The sequence below is a fragment of the Trematomus bernacchii genome, unplaced genomic scaffold, assembly GCF_902827165.1.
Source record: "Trematomus bernacchii unplaced genomic scaffold, fTreBer1.1, whole genome shotgun sequence".
NCBI lineage: Eukaryota > Metazoa > Chordata > Actinopteri > Perciformes > Nototheniidae > Trematomus > Trematomus bernacchii.
In genome coordinates this window covers 2,660,448-2,672,518 of record NW_022987573.1, presented here as the reverse complement: position 1 = coordinate 2,672,518, position 12,071 = coordinate 2,660,448, and the positions used below count along the sequence as shown (strand labels likewise).

General features: G+C 38.5%; 1 protein-coding gene across 1 annotated transcript; it reads left to right on the top strand.

The window, feature by feature from the left end:
- The first annotated feature begins 8,130 nt into the window (after positions 1–8,130).
- Positions 8,131–10,137, top strand: LOC117479564. The gene is made up of 7 exons (XM_034126642.1): positions 8,131–8,361; positions 8,434–8,496; positions 8,590–8,694; positions 9,152–9,256; positions 9,361–9,402; positions 9,517–9,642; positions 9,733–10,137. The coding sequence occupies exons 1-7, from the start codon at positions 8,145–8,147 to the stop codon at positions 10,014–10,016; spliced, it is 942 nt and encodes a 313-aa protein (XP_033982533.1). The 5' UTR covers positions 8,131–8,144; the 3' UTR covers positions 10,017–10,137.
- Positions 10,138–12,071: the final 1,934 nt, after the last annotated feature.

Here is a 12,071-nt window from a genome sequence, read left to right as displayed (position 1 = left end):
TGAAAAGCAAGAATCATATTTATTTGTTTTTTTACTTTTTAGATTAACAGATTCAGATTAATAATAATACATATAATAAATATTATTTTTTGTTTATTGATCTTTTAGAGAAATGTTTAAGATAATCTGCTATACTGTATTTAATATAAATAAATACATGAAAAGCTGCTCTTTTACTAAATGCAACATAAGGTTATGAGCACATGAATGCATGCACAAGTATGACTATGATTTGATACTGTACAATTATTTAAGTAACATTATAAATGCTTGACTGTAACTAGAAGATTTTCTACAGTGTAGTATACTTTAAAAAGGGCTATTGAAGCCCAGTAAGTCATTCAAAGATAGATGACGTCCCTTCTAATAAAAATTAACTGTATTTATTTGTTCTTGTTCCTTTCAATTTGTCTAAGTATTACTTATGTTTGTTGTAAAAAGTAGTTGTTTTGTAAATACTTCTGTTATTCTAGGTGAAAAATTATAATAATAATAATAATAATTAAAAAAGAGAAGCAGTTGAAGGTGTTCAGTGAAATGTCTGCGCACCTGTTGCAGGTGAACTCACTTCCGGTGGCTGATGCTTACTATAAACTTGCTGAAAAGACAAATAATAGTATTTAAAATTGGACTACAGTATTTCCATATGTCATCAGATCCCTGCTATAAACCCTATGCTTTGAGCGAAATGAAGACAGTTTCTGTGCCGGGATTAATGTTTGAAACTCCGGTGAGTCAATCACGTGACTAGTTGTTTGTTGTCAATGTGAAGAAAGTAGCACTACACTTACTGCTCAATGAAGATACTTTTATTAACTGCAATTAGGGTTACCTGCATTTTCCCAACGCCAGCAATTTGTTGCATACTATATCTTTGTAGCAATGTTGTTAACTGATTGTTAATTGCATAGCTATGCTAACTTTGGCTATAGTGCTAATCGCAAATGCTATGATTTGTTATTTGAAAAAGCTAACATTATGGTGAAGCAATAAAGGTGCATTGCATTTATTATGTTAACAATAAAGATGTTCTTGGTTTAAGGGGAGATAACACTTTGTAATGGTTTGTAAAACAGTGTACTGATTTTGTTTATAACAATGTTAAGTAAGTGAGGAAGGGGTAATTAAATACACACTCATGTTTTAGCTGGAACATTAATATGTATACAAAGTGTTATAATTTAGGAAAGAGGGAAATAGCTAGAATAAAAAAGAAATGTTTTTAAATAGCAATTGTGGTTTTATTATATAGTAATTGATCTTGCTGTGTATACATGCTTATTGGTTATACATTAAATTTAAAAAAGTGGTTTATGAGGTATCATGTGAAAAAACAGAAAGACAACAGAATAACTTACTCTGCTCTATTTGTTTATTGTTTTAACAACAACATAGACCCCAGCCTGGTGCACGGTGTGAACACAGTACCTATAGGGTTTCCCCACAGAGGAGTCTGTCACCAGATAAGAACATGATTTGATATATATGAATGCACCTGCCCATTGCCTGGAAAGGTTAGATGCCGCCTATCACAGTGCTCTGAGATTTGTTACTAACTGTAAAGCACTTACTCATCACTGTACCCTGTATGCCAAGGCAGGTCTGCCTTCACTTACTGTACGGAGGCTCAGTCATTGGTACATGTTCATCTATAAAGCCATGCTGGGTAAACTACCTTCTTATATATGCTCTTTGATCTCACAGAGAGTGGCAAGTAGCTATTGCCTGAGATCCCAGGATGTGTTTTTATTACATGTGCCAAGTGCTAGGACTGTTTTAGGTATTAAAGCTTTTATGTGCGCTGCTCCTCTAGCTTGGAACACTATGCAAAACAAATTGAAACTGAGCATTTTGATTCCCTTGCATCATTTTAAAGCGCGGCTGGATGAAATGTTATTAGATACCTGTCATTGTGAATAGGTTGCTAATTTATACCCCTGTAATTATGTTGTGATGTCCTTTTTGTTTTCTGTTGTTTTTATGTGTAACCAATGTACCGCAGGTCTCCCTTGAAAAAGAGATCGTTGATCTCAATGGGATTTTTAACCTGGTTAAATAAAGGCTACAAACAAACAATGATCACACATCAACTCTACCCAGGAAGTCATACTAGTATAACAATATACACACAAAAGAACAAGGATCTAAAACTACTTAATTTAAAAAAGCATTCACTGAATGTTTCTACTCGAAGAAGACTTTACAATTATTATTTTGTTCTTATTGCAGTGACGTAAACGTTTGTGATTGCAAGGCACTCAATCCACATTGCACCAGTGTAGATGTTTTTTTAGTGAGAACAGAAGGATGTACACACTAACAAGAAAAAGCCTAGAATCAATAAATCTTTGTATTAAAAAATTGATTTCTGAGGTCCCTCCAAACCCTTAAAACAGGTGCAAAATGGTTATGTTCGACCCTGTGCACAAGAATTTGTCTCTATAATGCCGCTATGTGCTGACTGACTGCTGATGCTGCCTGGAGCACTACTTAAGTACTAGTCATTCACTAAGAAGGGGATTTTTTATATCAGATACTAGAAGTTATTAAGAAGCAATCATTGAGCATTGAGCTCTCCTGTACTTCATTGTTAAGACGGTTCAACTTGGGAGCCTGTTTCCCCTTAAAATGTCCCGACATGTGCGGTATCAACAGATTCATCCCAATCTAAAGATCCATATGATACATGGCTTTGAGATTTCTTCAAAAGCTAAAAATAAATATGAAACTGCAACGCTCTTCAAACTGTTTTTAAAATATTTTTAAAACAATGTGTTTGAATTGTATAGTTGAGTCTGGAAGTTAAGCCATTTCTTACATTTTAAAGGGGACCTATCATGCAAAATGCACTTTTTGATGTCTTTTATACATAAATATGTGTCCCCGGTGTGTCAGGGAACTCACCCTCTCTCTTTTCCTATACCCAAATCTCTAAAAACGGAAGTACAACGGAGCTGATCCAGATTTACGTCCGATATGACGTCATATCGGTAATGCAGACCCACAGCACTATCAGAAACGTTGCTATCAGAAACAATGCCCGACTGTTTTGGACGTAATATGGTCGGTGTTTACATTAGCATCGCTAACACTCAGAGCTAACCTGTACTGGAGAGCATGTGTGTGAAGAAGCAGGAAATAAAAAGGAACTCACCTTGTGGTATAACCGGCAAGAGAGAAAGCCTTTGAGCTCCATACTGTTTCAGAAATAATCCTTGATAATCCATGATATGGCGTTTCATCACGGCAGTATCTGCTACTAGAATCTCCCGCATAAACTCCGCCCCTCTTTTTTTAAAGCTTTATAACCAAAATCAGCACTTTTGAAACAGGAAGTGAAATAGAGGGATATGAGGCATGAATGGGTGATCTGTTTGGTAGCTTGAGCAAAACACTTCATAGACATGTTTTTTATATATTTTTATATATCTGAGACCTATGCTATTGCCTAAAAATAGCATGATAGGTGACCTTTAAAACAGATGCTCTGTAATTCAGTACCGATGACCCAGGTGACATGAGGTTAGGAAGGAAACCCAGTTTGATTATACCCCTGGACCATTAGCATAGCATGGCACGTATATCGACATATCTTCAAAAACTGACTGTAAACTGTGTTACTACTGTCAATTGGTGCTAGATTGAAAAAATTAGTTAACAAAATGATGATAATAATAATGATTATTATATAAAATATATAGCTATTATCTAAATGCAATTTTTGGAGAGAAAAAACAACTACTATGCAAGGTACTCTACAGTATGTGTCTGGGTGGAGGTCGGAGTAAAGGGCGGGGTGGGGATGGAGTGGGACGAGAGGGGGAGGAGGGGGAGGGTGGTTATACAGACACGCTTGTCTTTGATAGCTCAGGTGGTCATCACCTGAGGGGAAAAGAGCGTTAATGGGCATTCTCAGCAGCAGACAAGCACAGGCTAGCGCTCCCTGCTCCCTGGCTGCCATAAACAGGGGGAAGTATGCATCATTAGATTAGGCTGAAGCTAACTACCTGCAGTCAAGCCTTCATCATACAGTAGCTTGGTGTGTGTGTGTGTGTGTGTGTGTGTGTGTGTGTGTGTGTGTGTGTGTGTGTGTGTGTGTGTGTGTGTGTGTGTGTGTGTGTGTGTGTGTGTTTGTGTGTGTGTGTGTGTGTGTGTGTGTGTGTGTGTGTGTGTGTGTGTGTGTGTGTGTGTGTGTGTGTGTGTGTGTGTGTGTGTGTGTGTGTGTGTGTGTGTGTGTGTGTGTGTGTGTGTGTGTGTGTGTGTTACAGACTCAACCTTCAACTGCTCTGTATGATTTGCTGGGTATTGCAAGCCTGGATCTTGAAACACAGGACTGTGATTGGTTTCTTTCCGGAGTGATTACCTGCACCATGGATAGTTATTATTGTAGATTATGTTATGTGTCAACATTTCGATTATAAGTAATTATATTGACAATGGGGTATGATGATTGATCATTGACAGAACACCTCAATTACATTATGAGACAATAAAGTTGGCTGTGAGAACTCAATCAGTGAAAACCCCAATAGGTGAGTTTAGTTAAAGCTAAGATATTGAGTGGATCACATTTTGAACAGAAACAGGGCAATCACAAGGAAATAGTAAGATTAAACATAAAAAAACAACGGGTAGAGAAGTACAGAATGAGCGATCATGTTTGTCTTATCTTCCATGGAAAAAAAGAGAGATGAAGAGTTGAGAAATGCAGAGAGAAAGACGGCAAGAGAGGAATTTGCCTGAGAGGTGAATGAAGGAAGGTATGTAAAGTTGCCTGTCACTTCGAGGCGCCTGATAGCTCTGCTTAGGTGTCATCTTATCTCACTTCAGCAGATATTGCACCATATACCTAATATTCCTTGTTTAGGAATGGGATTGATCAAGCTGCATGCATGGAGAATTTAACCAATCCCTTACAATTGACTTTTTGCCTCCTGTCTGACCTGTGAGAAGGTCAGAGAGGAAGAGATCTCTGTTAGAGATTCAGCCCAGAGGGCATCTACAGAGGAGAGCCAGGCTCATCCCTGCAGCAGTGGATTGACCTGAAGGAAAGATTTCTCCAAGGCTCCCTGGGAGGGAAGATTTACTGGATTCCTAATCACAGGTCGACACTTTGGAAACAGTTTCTCTGACCAATGGGAGAGGAGGCACAGATAATGCGTTGGCTTGTAAACTGCCATTTTGACAGAATGTAATGCCAGACATGTTCGGCATGTGTGACTTTTGACACCACAAACGATGTTTTCCATTTTCTGAATGTACTGTATGGGGTCACTCGAAATAAGGGTTATATGTGAGACTGTAAAGTACGAAATGTGTCAGTATTCGGTCAGTTCACCAATTCAAAGTTGTTTAAATCCATTAAGATGTAGAATTAAGTTACTCAGAAATATTCAGAGGGTCAAAAACGTCATGAAAATGCTCATTCTGTGTGCAACATTTAAAAAAAATACACATTATTAAGTAGTAAGCAGCAGTCTGACAGCTGTCTGTTCCCGACTTCATCTCATTCAAATTCTTGCATTGAGCAGGAGGAGCAGGTGAGGACAGCCTATTAATAACCCCAAAAGTCCCCAAATGTGCATTAAACCCGGTCTGTTACTCTGAAAATACTTGACGTTCTCTCAGAAGCACCAAGCTAAATATTATTATGCAGAATGACCACATCGGACCTAGTCATCCTTCAATAACTGTTTAAAATGTTTAAAGTCAGCAATGGAAATTCAGTTCCTGATTGTTGTTTGTACCACCGTCAATGGGAGGATAGTAGTGGGGTTTGGACAGGTCAGACAGGTAAGTAGAAAATACAATATTTGTCCAATTTTACCGTGAATTTGTATAAACCACGCTCAACTCCAGTCTTCTATCCAAATACAAACAGAGGGAGATCATTTTGTTACAGACAGGAGACCATCCTGCAATCAGATCCCACCAGTCATGACCCCGAATTGGGCCAAAGGGTGTGAAGTGGGGGAGTCAGTGGCCTTTTTGCCCTTTCGTTGCCTCTTCCTCGGACTACATTTTGACATTCATGTTTACCAGACGATTAACCCTTGTTTAAATAATTGTTAATTATCTGATGTTTTGGGTTAGCCTTTATGAGTTTGCCATTTTTGGATTGAGTAAAATGTCCTAAAAACTATGGATGGATTACATTAAATGGCAAAGACATTCATATCCAACTAAAGATGAGTAACTATGATTCTGTATCATAGTTACAGTTGCATTAACATTGTGAGCATCATGCTGCTCAGAGCACAGCAGTGAAGTACTGTAGGGTCACGAGGTGTGTGGCTGTAGACAGTTGAGACCAGGGATACATTTATGCATGCTAGTTAACTTATACATTCCTGTTTAAACATCTAAGAATACAACAAGAAAAAAGCATTGCAAAGTTTATACAAGGCAAACGCTTATGTGGAAGCTTTTACTGTATATACAAACTTTCAATAAATGATAGCCGCCCCTTATAATCTTCAACATCTATACATCATAATTATATTTTCATTTAGTCTCTTTGATGATGATGTGAGTGAGTTATCAGTAGGCCTCTGTACATCAGTAGCTAATATGTAATCCAAACCATTTCTGTTTGTTTAACCTTACCATTTATCCCTTGAATTGCTATAAAAAAAAAATGGGCCTCCCCAATTTAAGCGGTGATATTTCACAATATTCCACAAAATGAATTTGCAAGATGCAACAGGTACTGTACAGCTTTCATGACTGTCTGCATACCAATGTGACCGCAGTCTAACTATTACTCTCTTTATCTCTGCCCCCTCCGGCACCATGCAGGATAGGAAAACCTGTGTTCTCTTTCCCGAAAAAACTCTTCTTTAAAACTTCTGTGAAATATGTATATTTGTTTGTGTTTACCCCTAAAGCAAAGTCTTTTTATGACAGGAATATCATCTATAAAAACCAGCGTGAATACAGGATTCTGAAAGATTGTGTTATGTATTTTATTCTTGAGTGATTAGATATGAAACAGCACAGTACTATCTGCTGTTGTACTGAAACAACACTCAGTTGTGTTCTCTTACGCGCCACCTGAGCACTGGCAGTGTTTTGTTGGAGAGATTGATGCCTGTGTGTTTATCTGTTGTAAACCCTGTGTGGCAGTGCGCAGTTTTATTCTGACTGACAGATGCTCAATATTCGTATTCATAAACACAAGCAGCAATCAGCATAAATCATGTCATTCATTGGACTTTATATGCTTCGAGAAATATTATTTTAACGACAGGTTGATTTGATGTTATTTCTGGCTAATTGTCTAACTTGTCACTGATGCACACGCTTATGACTCACAGGCAACACGCCCAGATAATGGTCTTATTGCAGTGGGAAAGTTCCCAAACTCTTCACAATGACTTGCGGGGAGCTGAGGGAACTGTAAGGATGTTTGCACTCAAGTTGTTTAAGATTTTTCCAATTCAATTCTGAAAAACAGCTTCACCTGACATCAAACCATTTTTCTAGATTACAGCAAAAACAAGAGAAAGAAAATGAGGTCTGATTCCTGTCTGGTTTCCTCCCTGACACAATGTGAACAATGACAAAATAATATGCTGTTTGTGTGTGGGATAGACAATTGTTCATGTTAATGAAAACTACATTTAAACCTACATTTACCCAGATTACAGATAAAAGAAAAGTTTTTATACAACAAATCTGCCACACATCATACATTTAGGTTCAAGATTATAATGTATATTATGATAGGAAATGTATCACAATATGAAAATGTATGTTGACATTGTTAAAGTGGTGTTAATTCACCCATAGGTTTATTAGTGAAGTTGTTGTTAGGTTTTTTTTCCTTTGTAATTTGAGTGAGCCTACATTACGTATTTACCATGTTCAACTATTTAACAGTATAAAAGCTGTTAGATGGACTTATGGACCGATGGAAGGACTCCAAGATACAACTCTACCAGTAAGTCACTCTATATATAATAATAATCTCTCTGTTTGTGTTCTCACCCTATTTTCACCACTTACAACAGGTGCACTTTTTCACAACGTTGGCAGATCACCATGCACCTGCCACATCTGACCTTGAATACACACATAAATGGCTGATCCAGTGCACAGCTATACAACAGACAGCCAACAGACGCCGATCATTTCCAAACAAGATGAAGGCTTCCTTGGTCTTCTTACTGGTAGTCTGCTCTCTTTGCAGGACTGAAGCTGAAGGAGGTGAAAATGAGCTGGTGCTTCAGACTGACGTCTGGGCTGAGCTGAGGGCTTTGAGAGACATGGTGGTGGAGCAGAAAGTAGAGCTGAGGCACCTGACGTTCAGAGTAACCGCTGCTGAGAGCCTGGTGGACGCCTTGGAGAAGGAGAATACAGGTAAACCGTAAGAAAAGACTCACTTCATAACACAATATATGTAGCTGAGTTTACATGATCACTCTGTTACAGCCATGGAGGCCAGGATGACTGCTGCTGAGAGCTTGGCAGAGGAACTGCAGATGGAAAATGACGGTAAACACTTGGCCATCCTTTCATTATAAACAACCATAACATTTGCATTGATTATCTGGCCTGTAAACTGTTATCACCTTTTCTGTAATTTAGCTCAAGCTACAGAGCTTGCAGTTGCTCAGCAGGAGCTCAGCAGTCTGCAGATAAGACTGACCGTCAGTGAGGAACGTGTGGAGGAGCTGGAGAAACAACAGGAAGGTAAATGTTAAAGGTTTATGAACTTTGTGCATGTAGCTACTGTTGTGTCTGTGGCAGAGCAGGAACCTCAAAATAACAGGGTTTTGTGCATGTGCCATGTATTTACCCCATTTATCTGCAGTATTTTTGTGTTGAATAATTGAAGTTTAAATGGACAGTCTTGCACTAATGTACATTTATCAAAGATGTATTTAAGTGACTGTTATTTTGTATATATTGATTGTTGTGCTTTTATTTATGTCTTAATGTGTGCATATGTATAAATGTGTCTGTTGATTGTGTATATATATGTATATACATATTTGTATATACATATGTATTTTGTATTCAGGACTTTTGGAACGGTATTTCGATCTCTCTGTCTGTACACACAAACTGAAAGATTGACAATAAAGTTGACTTTGACTAAACCTTAACAATATGGTTGCACTTTTGTTCTATTTTTCTTTCCCTTAAGTTCAAGCTACAGAGCTTGCAGTCGCTCAGCAGGAGCTCAGCACTCTGGAGCTAAGACTGACCGTCAGTGAGGGCCTCATCATGGAGCTGGAGCAACAGCGGGAAGGTAAAGGTTGAGGTTTTTGTTATCATTTTTGTGACATATTAATTGTGATATGTGTGATATGAATTGTGCGCAAATGGTTATGAATGAGTGGCTCGTGATTTTAGGACAAGAGATGGACATCCAGGAACTTCTAAATACTAACATAGGTAAATCATTGTTTCCTCTCTGTGTTTTGTGCAAAATGTTGTTATATGTCAGTATGTGTACTGTACAGAAAGAACACATTCTGAATTGATTTTGTGTTTTTTACTTTGCCACAGTGAGGAAACTGGCCTTTTCTGCCTCCCTTCTGGCATCTGGTCAGGGTAACACAGAGAAAGAAGATGCTCCACTCCTCTACAAAAATGTATTTACCAACATTGGAAACCACTACAACCCAGACACAGGTATTTGGCTTCTTTTTTTTAAAGAAATTAACCACTTGGTCTAATTCTCCACTTCTATCAGTTGAGACTTTTCTTTCTGTCTGTGTTTAGGTTACTTCACTGCACCAGCAAGAGGAGTGTATTACTTCAGATTTACTGGCCATCTAGCACACTCTAACATATCTATGATAATGAAAATGTTCATGAACGAGGATCTTATAGTGACAGCAGCTGACCGTAACTATGGATCAACAGATGCTGAGGACAATGTATCCAATGGTGTAGTGTTGCAGTTAGAAGTGGGAGATGTTGTTTCAGTACAACTTTGGGGAAATGTTTGGGACGACCAATACCACAGAACAACCTTCAGTGGCTTTCTGCTCTTTCCTTTGTAAGACACTACCATTGCCAACATGAGAGTTAATGCAGGGCCTAAATTGTGTTATTTTACCAAATAACAAATGTGTGTCTCAGTAACAATACAAAGTGCATAAAATAATAAATAAATCAAGTTTGATGAGCTGTGGTCCTCCATTGTTTATGTATTGTTTGTTTTTGGTTAGTCATTTGCCAGCCGAACAGTCAATGTTTGCTGTAGTCTGAGATCATAGGATTATGCCATGTTTTTGCCTTAAATAGATCAAGTTGTTAGAGCATGTGAAGATGATTCAGTCATAAGTCATTGGGCATTAAAAGCTCCCCTCCAGATATTTCTAAGACATTTAAATACACTAATGTGTGTCTTATTTTCAACAAAAAAATGCACTTTCTGTTTTAAGTTGTTCTCTTTCTCCCTTATTGAAAGTTCCAGGTTTCACGAATATGCAAATATTGTTAACCACTGAGTCAATGTTAAGTGTATTCAACTAGAGGCATAACATTTCACATCATACTTGTAAAATGCATATTTGACTTTAATCGGCTTCTGAAGAAGTTTTGTTTACGGTTACTTTAGATGTAAGGTAAGCATGATTACAATCCCAAGGGGAACTTGAACAAAAAAAGACATTGATTGATATACTGCATTTTTCTAAAATGTTAAGCTTTGAGCCTCTCACACTGAAATGTAAGCCTATTTGTATAACATAATGCGTGCATAGTATGTATGACAGATGCTACTGTAGAGGTAGCCTAACTACACCTTATTAGTGAGAATGAGGTCAATCTTTTCAAAACAAAGCCTTCCACAAAGACCCACTTTGGATAAGGTGGACACATTACGTTATGAAACAAAAGGGGGGGGTGGGGGACCCAACAAATTCCTTAGATAAAAGTGGAAGAAAATGACATCTCATGAATGTGATCATTGTTTCCTTTCCTTTGGTGTTTCACATCATAAACCTCCCGGAATGCAGCTGCATCAGAGTTTGAGCTTTGACTAAATCCAGTTAGACTCTTTGTTGTGCAGTCATTCAGATCGCACAGGTACACACACACACACACACACACACGCACGCACGCACGCACGCACGCACGCACGCACGCACGCACGCACGCACACACACACACACACACACACACACACACACACACACACACACACACACACACACACACACATACACTTACACAACGCCACACCTCGGTTATCAGTCATCTACTATGGGTCTGATAACCATAATCAACGCACAACACAAAACCATGTGAGCTAGCCCCTCCATTCACTGTCAGTGTCTGTGGTGAATTCTTTCTCTCTTTCTTTTGCTGCCCTCTACTTTCCCTGTTATGTCCCACAATGCACAGAGAAGACTATCAGCTGAAATTGATCTACAAGCTACTGTATCAGCTGCACTCACAGCAAAACTTCACACCCTCGCTGGCAGATATAACAGTGACACTTTGAAACTGTGGGTAGCATTATCCCATATCTTTGAGGTTTGTCAGTTGTTAAAACACCTTATGTTTTTTAAAAGAAAATGGAGGCCAGTATCAAGCTAAGGCGCTCAAAGGAATAATTCAGCTGTGTTTATGGAAAGAGCCTGGAGTGCATCGGAGACGCGGTGTCTCCTTTGAATCTGATGAGGAGTTTAGATCAGACCTGCAGCTATGGTTCAGCTAAGGAGCGCTGTTAGTCTGATCAAACAGCTGCCAATATGAAAAGGACTGCCATATCCTCTCTGCAGCCGGGGGCTGTGTGAAATGAATACAGCTTCTCTGATTCCCCTCTCACAGGCACCTCTTGGGTTGGAAACATTTTTTCATAATTACATTTAATTCTATGTTGTGTCCCCACAGTGCCACTATTAAGGTTAAGGCTATAAGCTGACGAAGCCTTTCAACCTTTGTTATCAGGGCTTTAGCTCATTTAGAGGTGGTATCATTGATCCGACGCTAAGAACACAAGAAAATAAATACTCGCATCCCTGTTATTTTCAATATTTCAATCATTCCCATGAACACAGTGTCTTTTAATTGACTGTGTGTGATGTTGTGAATTCCCCTTTTGTTTT